Here is a 20,713-nt window from a genome sequence, read left to right as displayed (position 1 = left end):
TATATTTGTATGAAATTTCTGCTTTTGCTTGTGTTTTCTTTATTTACAGTGCATTTTCTGTGGGTGCGTGTTGCTGAATTGGCAAATACACTTCTTAAACTGCTTCTCTGAGTGTTGAGCCTTCACAACCACAATATTACCAGGCTTTCATTCTATTTTCTAAGTTTTCTGTTTAAATTTCTCATGAACAATGTCTTGGCCATCAGTATGTTTACATGCATTGAAAGAACCAGGTTATAGTCAGTTTTCTGTAATCTGATTTCTTTTACAGTCATAAATGTACATTTTAGTAACCAGTGGTGCTCTGACCTTAACACAACAGCGAAATAATACTAGTAGTAGAAGTAGAAAAGTATTATCTGCTACCTGTACTTGTAATGTCAAATGTAAAAATACCCATCTCACAGAAAAATGACCATTGTGACTGATGTGTTATAATATCTAACAATATTAGATTGTTAATACTGCTTTGGTTAATCAAGGTTAATTTTCAACTTTAGTTTGGTCCAGTAGTAATCAAGGGTCAGACTCCTCCAAAAGGGAGGAGGGGGATTTGTGGGATCATCAGTGGGGTAGAACAAAAGGGAATGAATTCTGGATAATTACCCCTCAAACTCTCAATTAAGTGGAACTATCTGAGAAATCTCTTTCCTAACAACTAATGCACAAGCATGAGTTGAAACATGACAAGGGACCCACACTGCCTTTTGTTTTTATTATTTACCAATGCATTGTATTCCATAAGCTTATCATATAACCTTTATGTAAAATCTGAAAAGTGACAAGTAACTAGGTTTCAAATTAATGTAGTGGAGTAAAAAGTTCCATATTTCCCTATAGGATGTAGTGAAGTAGAAGTATAAAGTAGTATAATATAAAAAATAGAAAAAAAAAAAGAACTTAAGTTCAATATTTGGGTAAATGCACTTAGTTTCGTTCCACCTGCTGCATGTATATTCTGATTTAGTAATTTCCACATTGTATGAAAACAATTTAATGTTTTGCTGTCACCTGTTTTCTACAATTAACCTGGTTTCTTCAGTGAATGTAAACGTGCTGCATGATCATCTGCTATTATCAGCAGTTAATGCTGTTGGTGTAAATATGGACATGAGTCTAGCGCCATTGGTGTGTGTCGTTTATAAAGCGAGCAGAGGCAGTAACAGTGAAAGTAAGTTCACCAGACTTCCCCTTTCAAAATCAGCCATCCAGTTTAAAGATGAGAGTATACAGTTATATGCAGCACCTGGACTGTTTCATCTGTTCAGTAATCAGCTGAGCCAGGAATAAGGTGTGTTAATTGCTTGCAGTCAAATTCTTGTTGCTTTCACAGTTGTCAACGAGATCTCTAAGACAGACAATTCAAAACAATTGATTAAAACAGCATTCAATATCAAATCCGTTTGCAGAGAGTTATGGGAACTGTTTTTCAGTTATTGTCTTTCATAAACAGTGCTGTAATAATGTAAAGAAATGCTGATAATTCATCATTTAATGTGCTGTACTACAACATAATTACAACTACTGCTGTAAAATGCATCTAATAACTGCAATAATGCAAAAAAAGGAAGACACATAAAATTTCACCAAATGAAATACTGTACGTGTTTCCTCTACCTGTGTCTCTTGTACCGCAACTGCTGTTTCATCAGCTTCTTCTTCTACTTCTTCTTCTACTCTTTGAGGTTCTTCAGATCCGCTGGAGGTTTTTCGGACCTTTTGCATCTCCTCACGTGTGCCCCCTGGCATCCTAGAAAAAGGAGCCATCAATCAATATATCAATATACACCTAAAGACCTATATGAAACATGCAGTGCTACTATACTTCTACTGTTCTTGGTACCTTGTGAGTTTCCCAGATTTATAAAGGTACCATACAGCAGCAGCAGCAACAATGGCAATCAGCAAAAGGCTAAATAAGGCCCAACAAGCACTGCAGGCTCCTGTAGAGAGACAGAACACAAGACAGATGAATACAGCAGCAGGAAATATTGATATACACAACCACTTTATCTAGCTAAATCTAATGATGTCCACTATAACAACTATAACAACAATGAATCCTACCTTAAAGCTAATCCTGTTCAGTTTTTGACTGTGTGAGGTCTCAACTATGTGTTTAAAGGAGTTAAATCAGATCAGGTCAGACTAGGGTCACTGGTTTGAAAAAAGTGGAGGACACCTAGTTTATGTTAAACCAGCTCCCTTTATTGTTTGTTTGTGTTTTTGGCTGATTTAATTAGCAAAGCAACAGTTTGTCAGGCTCTGTGATCAGTGATTTACTCATCAATGGTTTCACGTCAACCTGTATAGAGTTTCAGTGTGCAACCTGGTGACTGCAGCCAATCAGACCTTCTAATGTAAGATTAAAGCAACTACAATCAATAATTTTATAATAACAAACTAATGTGACGGTGGGAAAGAGAATTATCATCTGAATCAGCAGCTCCCTTCAGCTTTACAATGCTAAATATCAAATTTAGTCGTTTAGCTGCACAGTGTGGAACTTTCCTGTTTTGGGTCACCCTCAGAAAAGCTCTAAAAATGTGCTGTACACTACCTGCTCAGTACCATATGACAGACTAGTGACGAGCTGGTGAATACAGTGGAGCGTTTGACAGCAAAAGATTACCAGAAAGGAGTTGATAAAGACCAAAACAGAGAAAGAGGAGAATGAATATTGGTCTTTTATTTCCCAAGTTGCCAGAAACACGACTTTAAATGAATGATAGTAATGGCTGAATATGTAAGTAAACAATGTATTGCTAAATATCATACTAACGTAAAGATGATGACATGTCAGTCTTGTGTTGTTTCTGCTGCCCCAAGTGGCCAAAAAAATCTGTTATGGCAGTTTTAAGTGCTTACAAATTTTTTACTATCCATTCATTATTATCAATGTTGCAATCATCATTGTAATCACCTCTGGCCTATAGAACAAATAGTACACAATCATGCAAATTAAGCTAACTTCTAATGGCATGTCAGTGGTATATACATTTAACACAGTACCACAAATGTTTTAATTTTCTCAGACAGATTATTATCTATGGCTCAGTTCATGTCTCCAGTAATCCATGAGCCCACATGAACAATACCAGGAACATCAAACTACAGCTCACCTAAATGGAATGCAGTTGTTTTGATTTGTTACACATATCCATTACACCTGAGCTTCCCCTACTGTGACATGCTATGAAGAAGTCTCTTAGCTTGTTTGCTAATGAAAGCAAGTTCCCCATGTCAGTGTTTCCTTTCTTCAACCTATGTAGTAAAATGTGCGAACATGTACAGGTGTTTAGTGTATTTAATGCTTTGTGTATTTTCTGTCTGTTTCATAGCACATAAATATTCCTCATGTTTTGTTCACTAGCTGCATTCAAACACCATGCAACCCAACCCTTGGTGAAAATGTTTTCTGACAAACTTTCTTGTCCTGGCAGATCCTGGCAGAAACCTGACTTGACCATGACTGGAACGCTGAATAATTCACAAGATGGAACACGCGGCGTTGAAGATTTAGGAAGCTGTATCCATACGCTTGAATCAGTTCCTGCTGTACAAGTGGTGCAGTACTGCATGGGTGTAAATCAATCATTCACAGCTTTTCTTCTACTTGTCTCAGCTGTGATGTTAACAGGTTGAAGGAGCCACAGCTTTCAGCTCCTAGACAGCTGCCAAGCCAGGCCCTGGTCAAATGGTATATATAATAGTGTGCTATGGGAGTGTCATGGTTGGTCCTTTCAGTTGAACATGGCTAGAATACCTCCATAGGGAGTGTCCAGGAGGAATCCTGACAAAAAGAGACATGCGCAAAAAAACTAAAACAAACAAACAAACCAAAAGAATAGGAAAACAAATGCAAAACAACATCAACTCAACTTTTTGACAAAAACCCATAACCAGATCAAACCTGACCTCACCTGAAGTCATATGCACATAGAGGTAACCACTGTCCTTTCCATACAGGTTAGATGCTTCACACTGGTAGAGGCCATTCAGGTCAGAGCTCATGCTCAGAAACTGCAGTGTTGCACCCTCTACTCTGACACCAGGCTGAGGAAATGAATGGCCAGGTCTGAAGCAGACAGACAAGACTGAGCATGACATAAGCAGACTAGACTTTAGGAGAAAGAAGAACATTTCAAACTGTGGAGATATGTGCCATGAATCTAATGAATTTACATGATTATTTCTCAGTTTGTGTAGATTTGTGTTTTTCTGATTCATCAACTTGTTGCCTCCCTTAAAGGGAACTGTCTGCCTACATGCACCTCTGACATGCACCAATTCAGTAATTGTAATGGGATGGTTGAATAGATCTGAACACACCCTATGCCTGTAAATTACAGATGGCTGTGTCTAGGTTCAGTCTTATAATTTTCCAAAACCAAAAACTCACCTCACATCCTGAACAAAGAGCTGTGCAGAGATGGTCTATAATTATGTTATTTATTCTTGACACGACTATTTCACTGTTCATGTGAATGCTATGAATGTCTTCTGGGACATTCTACATATGGCACCCATTTCCAAATGTTTGGCCAGTTTTCATTTTAGGCAACTTTATGCTAATACTCTGCTGCAATTCAACTGCAAATATTGTATTTCTTAGTGCACTACATTTATTTGTCAGCTGGAGTGACAAGTTAATTTACAAATTGGGATTTTATTTACAATACAGAAGATTGAACTACCTACCAATACATAGGTACAGTAATTTATAATAGTGTAACACTGACAGGACAGGTTTCTGCTTCGAATACGTTTAATACCAAAGTTCTATCGGAACTATTTTAATTAATATTATTATACGATTTTAATAAAATAAGCATCATTTCGTTTAATACTGGGGGGCATGTACTTCAGTTGTTAACTATACAAATGTTATGAAAATAAACTACTCTCAAAAAAAGAGTGACAAATGCTAATAAATCTCAGAACCACCTGACCAGATGATGATCTTCATTGAGTGGCCACTCCTTTCATTTTCAAGCAACCCCAGAGGTCAGATGCTCTCTGAGGGTGTCATCCACATACTTGCTTAAGACTATCTGGAAACAGATCTTCGATTCAAGATTTGAGTGTGTTTGGGAGAAACCCTCTTTTATTACTTTTTTCTGTTGCTCCCCTCCTGGTGCCAACTGACAACGCAATCTGTCTATCTCCATGGATGTTGTGCAAAACCCTTGTGTTTTCAGACAAGTTGCACATATGTCTGATTTGCCTAGATAACTAATACTAGGGTATTGCACCATGTGGACCATGTGCAATATGTGCAATCAGATACTATGAGAGTATCTGATCAGTTTGGTCAGAATCTTCCTTTTATTCACACTCGGATATTTCCCCATCCGAGTCAAAAGTTTAAAGCTACACGTCTGCTTATTTTGTTTTACTTTGTTTTACTTTACTTACTACTTTTATTTCATGATACTCTACATTAAGACTTACAGCAATGTTCATTTATTCTGATATATCTCTATTATGTGCATAATATTGCCTGCCATTCCTTTAAATATAGCACAAACTCCCATTAGAATGATTACATAAAAGACTGATTGGTATTTTCTAATAATTCCCATATTCCCCAACAAATAGTACAATTTAGCAAAATTTTCCCCTTACAATATTCAGAAACACATCACTCTCACTGGGCTTTAACACAGTCCTGGGCAGTTGTTTCTGCCTGTGCCTCTGAAATCCAGCAGTAAAGCCCTTTTTTGAAAAAAGAAAGCTTACAGGATTATCGTACGTGTCTAAATGTTCAACAGTAAAAGAGGGTCACAGCAAGCTTCCTGTTTTGGTTTTATGTACACTGTTAATTATAGCAACAGCTGCAGTGTAAGTCAATAAAACCCGATAAAAGGCAGGATACTGATCTGAACTGATAATGAGACCACCCTTTCTTTAAAGCTCTATGTGATGACAGTTTCAAACTTGGATATATACAAAGCTGTGTGGGTTAACTTCTCAACCAGGTGTTTATTTAGAAAAGGCTTATATTAGAGACAGGCTTTTATTCCTAAGGTCACTGCAAACTCACAACTTCCCCCATATTTATCTGCTGAACTCAGTATTACATGCTTTTCCACAGCACCAAACTCACCACTCTGCTGCTTCCAGTTTCTCTTTAGCAGACATGGTCTTTTAACTCCAGCCCACTCAGTCATGTCAGTTTTTCCTGACCAAAGTTAAGCTTCTGTGTATACAATTCAAGACCTAAAGCAAATTTTCCATGTTAAATGTATTCTAGCTTTCCCTTTATTGTTAGGCTTTAAACTACTGCCTCTGTCAGTCCACCTTTTGTACGCTCACAGTGACCTTAATCTTTGACCACCAAATTCTGAACAGTTCATTCTTGAGTCTGAGTGAATATACCCCATCTGAAGAAATTCCTTAAAGGCATTCTTGAGATGTCACATTCAAGAGGACAAAAACATGTTTGATGAGGTTACAGTGACCCTTGACAACCAAAGTCTAATCAGGTCAGCCTTGTGTCCAAACTGAACTAAATTTGGAGTAAACTCATGAAAATCTGTATGTTTCAAAGTGTTTCATTGACAGTCATGCAACATCAGCTGGGAGAAATGAAAATGTTGAAACACTAGAATCAGTAATAGGCAGTTAAAACAGGTAAGGTGTGCTACAGGTAAGCCATCCCCCTCCTAAGTGATTTCATCTGGCCTTTATTTGTTCGTGCTGGCCAGATCCGGTTATACTAAAATTTATGGTGGTCAAACACACTGCACATCTGTCATCATCAATTTGTTTCAGTCATAAAACAGTGGTAATTTACCCCAATAAATAGTTTCTATGACCCACAACTAAATCATTATTCAGTAAACTCAAGTTTAGCTGTATTAAAACCAGTAAAAATGGTTTTATAGAATGTTTAATAATCAATTGTCTCAATTTCACATGCTGATGAAGGTGAGAATCAGTCACAATCAGACACAAAGTGACTGTGTACTGTGTGACTGTGAGTTGGCAAAAAGGCAAATGACTCTGCAAAACTGAGTAGAAGTGCAGAGGATCTGAATAAAACAGTAACATTCGTTGTGGATTGTATTGTTTCATTGTGAGAAAAGAAAAAAACATGACCTACCTTAATATAACAAGACTCACAACAGTTTGGTTTCTTTAAACTACAAAACTGAGGGGTCTCTGAAGGGCTTTAACTCTTTAACAGTGCATTTTGGGAAGTTCCTTACAAACTTTTAGCTTTAAAAATGTAATGAGTTGAGTAAACTCTCAGTAGTTTATCCATTCAACTCATCAAGTCAAAAGACTTCTCATCAGAGAAGCTACTAGAAATTTTAAGTTGAATTGACTTGAAATTACTAAAACGTATATACTTACTTTAAACTTACCTATCAGCTTACCTTAAGTTAATGACAAAAGATTAGTTGATTCCATTAGATTCCTGTATGGTGTTTAACATTTACCATTGTGTTGTTTGCTGACTAAAACAGGAAACAAGGAGATTTTCCTTCTGCTGGGGATACCACCATAGACTCACCATAGACTCAGATATTTACAAGAAAACCTTAAAATGTTAGCATGGTCATCCAAGCTATGTTTCTATGGTACAGACAAAGTCAGTGCAAACACTGACTGTTGTAATCATAAAAATTCAGTATCAACAGTATTCAAACTTATTCAAATTTATATGGCTTCATGGTGAATAATAAAAACAATCTTGTTTGATTAAGAAAGTTTCCACTGAAACAGGTTCATTCTTACCTTCTCCAGGTAAAATTTGCACTCGGGTTGGCTTCAGTCACACACCGAAATGAATCTTTAGATTTTTCTCCAATGTACACTCCCATGGGTGAAACTGCATGAAACAGAGAGAAAGAATCAAATTATATCAAAATATTAATAATGAACATCATGTTTGGATTCCATCCCATGTGAACTGATGTAGAGTTATCTAGTTTATAATAAACTAGAAATAACACATATGGGTGCTTCTTAAAAAAAAAAAAAAAAAAAAAAAAAAAAAAACGCTAAATGTACATCCAAGATCCATATATTTATAAAAGCCTTTTCATGCTTGTCTTCCTCATATGAACAAATATCTGCCATTTAGTGTGCATGTTTCAATAACCAACAATGGGTATGTGAAACTATATCTGTGATTCTTTCAAGGTGGGGCCTGGAGACAAAGTTATCACTGACTCACCTTTAAACTATCTGAGTGGAACAATCCAGTGATCAGTGTGTAATGTGAGTTGGTGGGAATGTTCACTAATAACACAGGTGTCCCTGTGGGTGTGGAATATAAAATGATAACTAAGGCTCCATTTGTGGTAAACAAGACACTTTGTCTTTGCCCGCTGTTTTTTTAATCACTGTTTTTATCCATGTCTTGTCATTGTCCTTCTCACTTGTAGGAACAACACACACCCCGCTGACCTTTCCTCAAAAATAAGTGAAGAAAGGGCATGTGGATTTAAGGCAACTACCTTGCTCTAGTCTAGACTCAAAAAAAAGAAAAGAAATGCCTGAAACCTTTCAAAAGCCAAACATTTCTCAACTGCTGCCCTGTGGGAAATGCCTACTACTTTGCTGAATGCCCTGTTGTTTGCTGACCTGAAATAACACTGCTCTGCCACTGCAGTGACAGCCTGGCATTGTAAAAGTAACAGTAATGGAGAAAACAGAACCTTAAGACCAATTTTAAATGTATCTGAGGTTTAGGCTAAAGTCAGTGTGCAGAAATGACTCTGTTTATAAAGAGATTATTTTAAGAGATAAGGGTAACTTAACACCCCCTGATCGTATTTTTTGCTCACCTGCAGCAGATGCACCTCTGTGAAGTGATGTGGGTATGTGCTGAAGGATCTGTCAGTAAACCACACCACACACACATCCCTGTTAGGTACAGTGCCGTGTACACTAGTTACTGCTTGCAATCCCACAAAGCACTGCACTGCATTTTACTTTGATGGTGCATCTTGTTCTGCCTTGTCTGGGAGGCAGACACACTCTGCGCCTTTAATAGGCTTAAAAAGATTTTTGATAAAGCTTATAGTTAAAGCTGGCTCAGCTCTTGCTTGAACCATCCCTTATTTGTACTGCTGTAGACTAGACTGCCAGGGGACTTCCCATGACACACTAAGCTTCTCTCTCTCTTTCACTATCTGTACAGATTCATATCCCATAAATACATTTTACTAACTTGATATCTTTGGTCTTTCTCTCCTCTCCTGTCACTTTCTGCAGGTATTTCTGCCTCCAGAGCTGTAGAGTCTTATCTGTGATGACAAGCCTCCTGCTGCTCCTACGACCCTGCTCAACACCCACTGTTATACTTTAAAGTTATTAGTGCTAGTCTGTTAGTGATATCACTTTATGTCTTTACATGGAATCTGTATTATGCTGTGTTGTCCTGTCCCTATTTTCTCTCCCCTTTCCCCTCTCTTTCTCTCTTTCTTGAGGCAGATGGCTGCCAACCCTGAGTCTGGTTCTGCTCGAGGTTTCTGCCTCTTGCTTAATGCTTGCTCATGGTGAGAATTTTTGGGTCTCTCTCTGTAAATATAATAATATAAAGAATATGAACTGAAGTGGAGTGCAGGGAGACCTGTTAAACTCCTCAGCTCACCTTTGACCACCTTCAACCTGAGCAGAGCAGAGGTTGAATCGGCCAGCTGAGAATACCTATGACTGTGCAGGGCCTTAATAGAAGGTAAGGGTAAGGTGGGTTAGGGATAGGGTTATTGTAATTAATAACTGATGTAGAAAAGTATTTGTGTACCCACAGTAGACCTGTATGGTGAAGGACATTGTTTCCTCTTTCGACAGGGCTGGATTGGTGACGACACACTGGACCACATGTTGGTTGATTTCTTTTGTAGGAACTCCAAACAGTGAGCTGACTGTGGTGGTTGTACCGTTGGAGTGTTGGGTGGAGCTGTCCGTTGCTCTCACTTTTTCTGCCAGAGTACCAGTGAGCCACCTCACCTCTGCAGGAGGCCTGGAACCAGCAGCCGTGCAGGTAGCAAGGGAAACCTCTTCATTACCCAAAACAGCATGATTATGGCTGAGAGATGTGACCGGAGGGACTAGGAGAGTTAGTGAACAGAAAAAAGTCAACATGAAGGTATAAACAAGACTCACTCTCTCTTGCACACACACACTCAATCCAAATATTTTTTTAATACTGTACCAAGCAGGTTTAAAGGTATCTTGGTTTCATGATTTCCACTGGGGAACAAAGTGAAGATGCACGTGTAGACACCCTCATCCAGCAATGTGACATTCGATAACTGGATAGATCCATTTTTATCACTAAAGTTTCCAATAATTTGAAATCGATCATCGCGTCCATTGACAAACTGTGGTCCATTTTGGGATGTGATAGTATAGAAATTGTCATTCTGGGGTTTTCCTCTGGTCATCCTTTGCCATGAAATCTGAGTAAGGGTTTCCGTGGTGTCAATAAGTTTGCATGGTAAGACAACAGTCTCTCCTTGCACCTCGGTGATGTTTCCTCCAATCACCCGGAGAGCTGTAAGATAGAGAGACTAGACTTTATTGATCCCTTGGGATGACTCCCTCAGGGAAATTAAGTAAGATGCAGGAAATCTCATCAGGGTGTAAGAAAGCACAAACAGAAGTAAGAACAGATACGCAAGAACTGACACCAGGTCTGAGCAGACAGAGTATCTGGTGCCAGGCCATACTTCCTGCACATGTACAGCAGTGGACATTGCTGTTGACATAGCTGCTCTTATTGTACTTCTTTCTAGTCCACCTGAGGTCAGCTTAGAGGAGCACATGTGCACTTAACTTAACCACCTGTATTATGTTTAAGATTTGTGATTGATTTCTTATCATTAATAGTACCATTAAGTTTACCGTATCGTCTTGTTTAATGTTTTAAGTGGTCACGGTGGAAGGCGAATATATGATTTGTGGTATCTGAAGACGTTAAATTGAGCTCTAGGAAACTGCAACAAGCAATTTTCTGACATTTTGTGAATGAAACAGTTGATTCATTAATCGATTAATTGAGAACACAACTGGTGGAATCACTGATGTGTAAAATAATCACTAGTTCCAGCGTATCATAAAAAATCTCAACCTGTACAAATTCAGAGACTTTGAAACACTTAATGGGTTTAGAAAAAAAAAGAAGCCAGCTTTGAAAACCTCATCACATTTTTTGGATTTACCCTTAACTTTGACCAATTAAGGCTGTAGCTTAGCTCAGTAAGAAAGAATGCGAGAGTCTGTGGGGTTTTGTTGTTAGCAAATAGCAATTTGTGTGACTTATGCATGCAATCTGAAGGAGTTCTGTCTGTGTTGTTCTGGAAGATAGCAACTGTTTGTACCTAAGAAAGAGAACATGCATTTATGTTCAGAGCTTCAGTAAATTTATCCTGAGAAATTCACTTCCCTAACCTTGTGACTTCTGCTCTAGCACTGATTTTCTGTCCTTACTTTAAAAGATTCACATATCACATAATGTGGGACTCGGCCTGCAGGCCTCCTCTGTGGGGTCAGCTCCACAGTCAGGACAGGAAATGCACGCAAAAAAAACAAAATAAAATTGTGTAACTTCCAGTGGAATTGATTTTGCCATTGATGTGGTTGATAAGGTGTACCAACTGTACCAAGGATACTACTTGTGACAATGGTAGGTGACTTTTTTGCATTATCCATACAGCGAAGAAAGTCTGAATGCATGGTTCTTGCATATGCTTAGCACAAAACAGCTACTGCTATTCATTTGTGTCATTAAAACAGCATGCAAAGACTTTGATGGTTTTTCTGTCTTTTATAGAGACCACAGAGGGAATGCAATATGTTATAATTTATGTGATCAGCAGTTACGACCAGCCCAGAGTTGTACCAGATCCGTACAGAGCGGGTTAGAGCAAACCAGCATAGAGACCAGAGAAAGGAACTGGCAGGGGCTGCACAGCTGTACAGAAAGCTGTGGGTTGAGGAAACCTTGAGGAGGCCTTGAAAAGGTTGCAGGAAGGTTTCGCTCTTGTATAAAATGATTGTAGATAAATAAGAAGGAACCCTGAAAAGCAACAAACTGACTTGATCTAGCCACTTATGTGAAAATCTCTGGAGACGATTGGAGGAGAGTTTGCCATGACGCACAACACCTGACTATCAACACTAGATTCAAGAATAAGAATTGCTGCATTTTTTTGTGTGTCGACCTTTATAAGTGTAATTGTTGTGCTTATCCTGAAAACCCTAATAATTATATATTTCTCAAAGAAGCCAGTGATTTACAACATTAAAGGCATGGACATTCTGTGAAGAAATATTACATAAATATCACAGCAGTTGAAAGACAGAGGAAGCACAGACATTTAGAACCAAATGGTTACGAATAAAAATAGAAAACAAAAATACACAAGGGAAGCTAAAATGAAGAGAAAAAACTGTTTCTTTTTACAATTGCTTCGCACCATTGTACAATGTAATTACATAGAATTCCTTTCCACTCGCAGCCCCAGCATGATTTTTATTTGTATTTTTTGTGTGCATTTCCTGTCCAGACAGCAGAGCCTGCAGGGAGATTACACTGATGATTGTGTGTGCTACCTTCAGAGTTTAGAATGTGAATGATGTTAACACTACTGTTTTTCAACAAACCTGGTGGTTGTATTTCAGCCAACCAGCAGATTCAGAAACTATTGGTTTAATTCTCCTCCTTTATTCCAACAGAAATATTCATCTCAACATGGATTTTACCTTTAACACAGTGTTTACTGTTACTTCTACTACAGAGGGGGTTTCGTGTAGAACAAGTCATAACTGTTCCTGATCATCACATTAGATCGTAGTAGTAATGTCTGAATCATCAGCAGAGAGCAATCGTTCGTGTTTCCGTCTTACAGGCGACACATGCTTTTGTGTTTATTTTTATTTTTCACCAACTGCGGCCAAAACATTGATGTATTTCTAACTGAAGGTCTGCGTCTGCTGTTAAAATACAGTTTTTTTCCGCTACGAGGCACGTCATTAAAGCCCTCAAGATACTAAATGCGTCATAACACCATGTCTTTGTTAGAAAAACAGGAGCATGAAACCACCTTACCGCTCGAACATCTGCTCAGGTTGAAGATGAGCACGAACAGCAGCGTTAGTCTGGTGCAGCCGGAGACTTGACGCGATGATGATCGCTCGTAAAAGTTGCTCCTAAGAGACACAAATACAGGGAGAGCCTCCATTCATCCATTCGTTTATTTTCCTCTCGAGTGGGCCACACTTCAGGGGGAGCTCGATTCTGTAAAAACAGCGTAATCATCAACTCCAGCACAATGTTGTCCGGACCCGATAATTTTGGTGCTCGGAGTGACACGCCATCTTTGCTGCTACTCCTTCCCTACCTCTCTACGTTATCACGGTACAGTGATCGTGGAGAGTGATGGAAAAGCCTCTGGGCGGCATTTTAAAGAGCTATTTTAATGCATTTATGCACAGTTGAATAAGTTTCGAAGGTTAAAACAACACGATTTATTATGAAGTGAGTGAATAATCTTATTATTAAATTATTTATTATTTAATCAATTATTTCCATATTTGTGAAACCTTTGACTGAACTAAAGTATTAAGGTTTTTAGGTGAGAAAAGGCAAAAGATTAATAGGTTTTAACATTATTCATAAACAGAAATGAGGTTTTTTGATTGATTAATTGTTTATTGGTTTTATAACAAAGAGAACACATTTTCACCATGAATTACCACTGTATAATAGAAATAACTGAGTATGTGTGATTACCTAAATATTCATCTGATAGTTAAAATTGAAATATTTCACATTATGAGTTACTTTAAACAAATAAAAGGTAAAAAGGCAACTTATATAATCAATGCAGTCAAACTAGTGTCACATAAAGGAGATTAATGCTCTGAAGGAGAGAGGTAGTCACACTGAAGTGTCATCATATATTATGCTGTCATAACCAATTTTAGGGTCTTCTTCTTTCACACACAGGCTCTAAGTGTAACACAGCAAAAACAAAGCTGTTTAAATACAAATGTAATTATTTTTATTATATTAACACAAACAAGTACACTGTGGCAACCTGCCTGACCAGAGTGACTGATGTTGTATTAAGAGTCTCTGTACATAGCCTGACCTCAGGTCCAGGCCTGTGCAAAGCTTTCTTACAAAGGGAGACTGTACTAGTACTGTAAAGCAATGGTGCAGCACTCCCTAACACAGTGCATCAAGTTTAGACCCATCTGAGAACAGCTCCTCATTGATAAGAAAAACTTTAGATTGTGTGAGGGGAAATCAAAGACAGCTGTGTTCTTGCAGGAAGGATAGTCTCAGATATAGTCTTTTTTCTTTTTTTTTTCTTTGTTGTATAAATATTTGCTATTAAATCAGCCATTGCACTTAGTTAGTCAATCCGCATGGTTAAACATTAAACATCATGTGATCCGGTTGGTGAAGCATTTCTCTGGGGACTTATTACCTCTGTATTTCTAAAATGTCATCAATTTTAACTACTTTACCTTTCACTTCTCAATTGCATCCTTTTAAATCAGTTTCTCTGATTTAAAAGGAAACTAGTAACAAAGGTAACTTTGTTACTAGTTTCTGTAATCTTGATTTTAACCACTGTAGAAATTTCCCATTTTTCTTCTGACCACTAACATACATGTAGTATGACAAATCATGAACAACATATCCATCTTTAACATGTAAAGTCTAAAAAAGGTCTCTCTTTGAAAACACACTCTCAACCAATTTAGATTTTAGTCATCATCCTTTAGTAACATTGTGGATTTTAATTCAACATTTATGACAGACTTTTGCTACCATCTGCTGGCTGTTTACATGTATTATATAATAGCACAAAAAGTTCAGCCAGTCAAGTTTAATTAACATGTGTCTTGGCTGAACATGACCATCAGAAACAAAAACATGGAGCTGACCTCTGGTGCCAGTGTCTGTTGAACAGGTTATGAAAATTTCACTAGAGTTTAACTATGTTGTAATGGCAGTGCTGTCTCATTTATTAAGCTCATAGATAATGTTCATGAGATGCAGAATGAAACTTAATGTTGGTGTCATTTGAGGTTGCCAGAGGACGAATTGTAATTACTTTTCGTCCAGGGAAACCAGTAGATCAAAGTTTAGTTAAGTGAAATGTCACCTCCACCACCAATTTCGGTGCAGACATTCCTGGTCCCTAGATGATGTATTCCAATTACTCTATACCAGCACCAGCACAAGTAGACATCAGTAGACTTAAGTATAGACCTATGACCAAGACAGAAGTTCCAAAATAAACTCTAGTAATAAATGTGCATTATAAATGCAAGGATATAAAGTGATATGTAGCACCTGGACTGTTGCATCTGATCACTAACTAGCTGTCAGGAATGACACATGTTAGTGGTGGAGCCTGTAAACATCCTGCAGTCCACTTGTTGATGACCTCAGGTTTCCCTGATTTGTAAAGGTACCATACAGCAGCAGCAGCAGCAACAATGGCAATCAGCAAAAGGCTAAATAAGGCCCAACAAGCACTGCAGGCTTCTGTAGGGAGACAGAACACAAGACAGAAGAGTACATGAAATACTGATATACACAAATAGTTTATCTAGCTAAATCTAATGCAGTTCACTGCAACAGCGTTGCAATGAATCCTACCTTAAAGCTAATCCTGTTCAGTTTTTGACCGAGTGAAGTCTCAGCCCTTTGTTTAACGGAGTTAGATCAGGTCAGACTAGGGTCACTGGTTTGAAAAAAGTGGAGGACACCTAGTTTATGTTACACCTGCTCCCTTTATTGTTTGTTTGTGTTTTTGGCTGATTTAATTAGCAAAGCAACAGTTTGTCAGGCTCTGTGATCAGTGATTTACTCATCAATGGTTTCACGCCAACTTGTGTAGAGTTTCAGTGTGCAACCTGGTGACTGCAGCCAATCAGACCTTCTAATGTAAGATTAAAGCAACTACAATCAATAATAATAACTAATGTGACGGTGGGAAAGAGAATTATCATCTGAATCAGCAGCTCCCTTCAGCTTTACAATGCTAAATATCAAACTTATTCGTTTAGTGGCACAGTGTGGAACTTTCCTGTTTTGGGTCACTCTCAGAAAAGCTCTAAAAATGTGCTGTACACTACCTGCTCAGTACCATGTGACAGACTACTGACGAGCTGGTGAATTCAGTTTTTGCCAAGTTGCCAGAAACATGGAATGATCATATGCTGAATGTGTGAATAAATGATTAATTGCTGCCCCCAAATGACCAAAAAATCTGTTACTGCCCATTTAAATTCACACATCACATTCACACCATTGGGCAATTTAGTGTCACCAATTAACCTGCATGTCTTTGGACTATGGGAAGAAGCCAGAGTACCAGGAGAGAACCCACACAGGCACAGGAAGAACATGCAAACTCCACACAGAAAAGTCCTGGACAGAACTTGCTGTGTCTTGCTGTGAGGTGACAGTGCTAACCACTGTACCACCTTGCCACCCTAATGCAGTTGTTTTGAAAGGTCCAATATTTTTTTTTAAATTAAGAGACATGCACAAAAAACAAAAAATAAAACAACAGCAACATTCATGCCAGACACAAAACACAGAATAGGAAAACAATAAATGCAAAACAACATCAACTCAACTTTTTGACAAAAACCCAAAACCAGATCAAACCTGACCTCACCTGAAGTCACATGTACATAGAGGTAACCACTGTCCTTTCCATACAGGTTAGATGCTTCACACTGGTAGAGGCCATTCAGGTCAGAGCTCATGCTTAGAAACTGTAGCGTTGCACCTTCTACTCTGACACCAGGCTGAGGAAACGAATGGCCAGGTCTGAAGCAGACAAGCAAGACTGAGCATGACATAAGCAGCCAATTAAAGACATGAAGCAACAGGAGAAAGAGGAACATTGTAAACTGTGAGAAACCCAGTGAATGTAAAAGATTAGTTCTTAGTTTGTGCTTTTAAAATTAGAATTTTGTGTTTTTCCGACTCATCAACTCGTTGCTTTCTTTGAAGGGAACAGTTTGTCTACCAGCACCTTTAAAACCCACCATTTATTTATGTATTTATGGTTTAGGCTAGCATCAGGGTGAAGAAAAAGCAGTCAGAATTGTGTAATTATAATTATAACTATAATAATAAAAATGTTGTTTCAGAATATACAATTGAAACTTATTTAAATTAATGTGGCTTTAAGGCGAATAACAAAATAATCTTGTTTGATAAAGAAGGTTCATTCTTACTACTATACCTTCTCCAGGTAACATTTGCACTTGGGGTAGCTTCAGTCACACACTGAAATGAGTCTCTGGCTCTTTCAACAATGTTCACTCCCATGGGCGAAACTGCAAGAAACAGACAGAAAGAATCTGCTGTGTTGATGCTGTAGACAAGAAAGTACCAATTATATCACAATAACAATAATAAACATGATTTTGGACAGGGTTATATAGCCTACTATGGGCCTCTCTGTGTGGAGTTTGCATGTTCTCCATGTGCCGACATGGGTTTTCTGCAGGTACTCTGGCTTCCTCCTGCAGCCCAAAGACATGCAGGTTAATTGGTGACTCTAAATTGCACGTAGGTTTTAATGTAAGTGTGAATGGTTGTTTCTATATATGTTAGCCCCCACGATCCTTAACGGATAAGTGGTATAGATAATGAATGAATGACGTATAATCACACTAATAACAATCTAACTTTGCACTAGGAAAAAACTTTGCACTAGTGTGTTACTTATGGCAACAAGTGTGTTACTGCCTTTCTCTAACCCTATTTTCAAATTTAAAGACAAATCTCTGAACTTGCTTTACATGGACTTTAAGGATAAACAGTATAGATAATGGATGGATGGAATTCTTCCATCCAAATAGGCCGTTTTACTTTTTGCTTTGACATCAAATCCTCTGCCACTGTCTTCTCAGTCAACTCTCCTCTCATCATGTGACAATGAGATATAAAAAAATGAAAAAAGTGTGTAGTCATGTTACCAGTGTGTGAACACCATGTGACACTGGTAACACCAACTACTGCAGCAACCCCACTGCACAATAACGAATTATTCAGCAAAACACTTTACACATAACATGAGCAAACAGGAGTAAAGCGACTCCCAATTCAAAGTCTTGTTATTCTATGCTTGTGCAGTCTGGCTTTTTAAAATAGACTCATGGAGTCCTGTGAAAATAGAGGGTTTGGTTAGGGATAGTGTTAATGTCATTAGAGCAACCCGCCAATACTCTCAGACTCCACTTTTCAATGTTGACTCCGCACTTTACATCCTATCATTTTGCACTAGACCACTGTATATACATTACCTCATTGTGTTGTGTTAATGTCTATTGTATTTTACTTTTATCTCAGCTCTATTTTTATATTCATTATTCTTATTTAATTTTTATTTGTTTTGACATTTTATATTTATCTGTGCTGTCATGAGAGTTGCTAAATGGTGTTTCAGTGTTTTAGAAAGTGACCATAAAGATCTATTCTATTCTATTAATAACTGATGTAGAAAAGTATTTGTGTACCCACAGTAGACCTGTATGGTGAAGGACATTGTTTCCTCTTTCGACAGGGCTGGATTGGTGACGACACACTGGACCACATGTTGGTTGATTTCTTTTGTAGGAACTCCAAACAGTGAGCTGACTGTGGTGGTTGTACCGTTGGAATGTTGGGTGGAGCTGTCCGTTGCTCTCACTTTTTCTGCCAGAGTACCAGTGAGCCACCTCACCTCTGCAGGAGGCCTGGAACCAGCAGCCGTGCAGGTAGCAAGGGAAACCTCTTCTCTCGCACACACACACTCAATCCAAATATATCATATATACTGTACCAAGCAGGTTTAAAGGTACCTTGGTTTCATGATTTCCACTGGGGAACAAAATGAAGATACACGTGTAGACACCCTCATCCAGTAATGTGACATTCGATAACTGGATAGATCCATTTTTATCACTAAAGTTTCCAATGAATTGAAATCGATCATCGCGTCCATTGACAAACGGTGGTCCATTTTGAACAAGATCATAACGAAACTGTCATTCTGGGTTTTTCCTCTGGGCCTCATCTGCCATGAAATCTGAGTAAGGGTTTCCGTGGTGTCAGTAAGTTTGCAGGGTAAGACAACAGTCCCTCCTTGCACCGCGGTGATGTTTCCTCCGATCACCCGGAGAGCTGTAAGATGCAGGAAATCTCATGAGGGTATAACAAAGCACAAACATAAGTAAGAACAGATACGGAAGAACTGACACCAGGTCTGAGCAGACAGAGTATCTGGTGCCACGCCATGAACTTTATATTTTTATACAGTCCATGGGAACGACTTGGTTTTCATTTCGGCGCCAATGTAAACGGATTAGAGCCTCGGCTGAGCGACCGGTCCAGCCTGGCTACAGTTCTGGGTCTCAAACCATTTTTCACTCGTAACGCGTGCGGTTCCCAGCAAAAATAGACCGGGAAAAGATATGTTGATAGTCATGTTGATATCACACCAGTAACGTCGCATAAAACTAACAGGTGTTCCACGTCCCTCCAACTTCCCTCAAGCCCATCCTCTCCACGATAGGGACAAAGTTGAAACCGAAAATCAGTGACATCGAAAAAATGCTGACACCGTAAAAATCGTAAATATACAATACAATACACAATTCAGTGCCAATACAACGTTTTCCAGTACAAATTCTTAATAAGGGTCTGTGGTTGCTGTTAAAATGAACCCACAGGACACTAAATGCGTCATAACACCATGTCTTTGTAAGAAAAACAGGAACATGAAACCACCTTACCGCTCGAACATCTGCTCAGGCTGAGGATGAGCACGAACAGCAGCGTTAGTCTGGTGCAGCCGGAGACTTGACGCGATGATGGTCGCTCGTAAAAGTTGCTCCTAAGAGACACAAATACAGGGAGAGCCTCCATTCATCCATTCGTTTATTTTCCTCTCGAGTGGGCCGCACTTCAGGGGGAGCTCGATGCTGTAAAAACAGCGTAATCATCAACTCCAGCACAATGTTGTCCGGACCCGATAATTTTGGTGCTCGGAGTGACACGCCATCTTTGCTGCTACTCCTTCCCTACCTCTCTACGTTTTCACGGTACAGTGATCGTGGAGAGTGATGAAATTTGGAGAGTGATGCATTTTAACGGTCTCATTGGAGAAATTAATAAGGTATTTTAATGCACTGTATGCACAGTTGGATAAGTTTGAAAGTGTAAAAACAACACGATCTATTATGAAGTGAGTGAATAATCTTATTATTCAATTATTTATTATTTAAGCAATTAGTTCCATATTTGTAATAAAAACCTTTGACTGAACTAAAGTATTAAGGTTTTTAGGTGAGAAAAAAGATTAATAGGTTTTAACATTATTCATAAACAGAATTTAGTTTTTTTCTCCCTGGTAAAATTTAATGGACTGACCAGAAGGAAAAAAGGGTTAATCATTTACCCTTTTTCCTGATGTCAAGATAATAAAGTACAGCACCAAACAAATGAAAAATATCTTCCATATGAAGGTCACAGAAGGAACAATAATGACCAAAAACAACAGCAATTATTGCTGCAGTGCTGTTACCAAAAGTTGTTTATTGTTGTCATATTTTTTACATTATTACAGATATGCTTCATCTAAAACAACATAAGTGATACAACAATCCATTAATATTAAAACCAGTAACTAGTTTACTATTGTGGCTGATAAGTGCATTTTATTAC

General features: G+C 38.3%; 1 protein-coding gene and 1 pseudogene across 3 annotated transcripts; both read right to left on the bottom strand.

Annotated features, from left to right (window-relative positions):
• Positions 1–18,926, bottom strand: si:ch211-214p13.3 (nectin-1). Of its 3 annotated transcripts, XM_051070889.1 has the most exons (9): positions 13,073–13,389; positions 10,175–10,516; positions 9,768–10,070; positions 7,747–7,840; positions 3,924–4,078; positions 3,767–3,793; positions 1,844–1,943; positions 1,618–1,750; positions 1–1,348 (listed from the first exon to the last, which is right to left on the bottom strand). In XM_051070889.1, the coding sequence occupies exons 1-9, from the start codon at positions 13,203–13,205 to the stop codon at positions 1,337–1,339; spliced, it is 1,299 nt and encodes a 432-aa protein (XP_050926846.1). In that variant the 5' UTR covers positions 13,206–13,389; the 3' UTR covers positions 1–1,336. The 3 variants fall into 3 exon arrangements, with proteins under 3 accessions (XP_050926846.1, XP_050926849.1, XP_018533805.1); XM_051070892.1 differs by lacking the exons at positions 10,175–10,516; positions 13,073–13,389 and adding an exon at positions 18,780–18,926 and having other exon boundaries at positions 9,768–10,017; XM_018678289.2 differs by lacking the exon at positions 3,767–3,793 and having other exon boundaries at positions 13,073–13,388.
• LOC127142506 (nectin-1-like) lies at positions 14,741–20,098 on the bottom strand (annotated as a pseudogene).
• Positions 20,099–20,713: the final 615 nt, after the last annotated feature.

This window comes from Lates calcarifer, linkage group LG1 (assembly GCF_001640805.2).
Source record: "Lates calcarifer isolate ASB-BC8 linkage group LG1, TLL_Latcal_v3, whole genome shotgun sequence".
In the NCBI taxonomy this organism is placed as follows: Eukaryota; Metazoa; Chordata; class Actinopteri; family Centropomidae; genus Lates; species Lates calcarifer.
The sequence above is the reverse complement of the archived record's forward strand: the minus strand, read 5'-3'. Positions and strand labels throughout refer to the sequence as shown.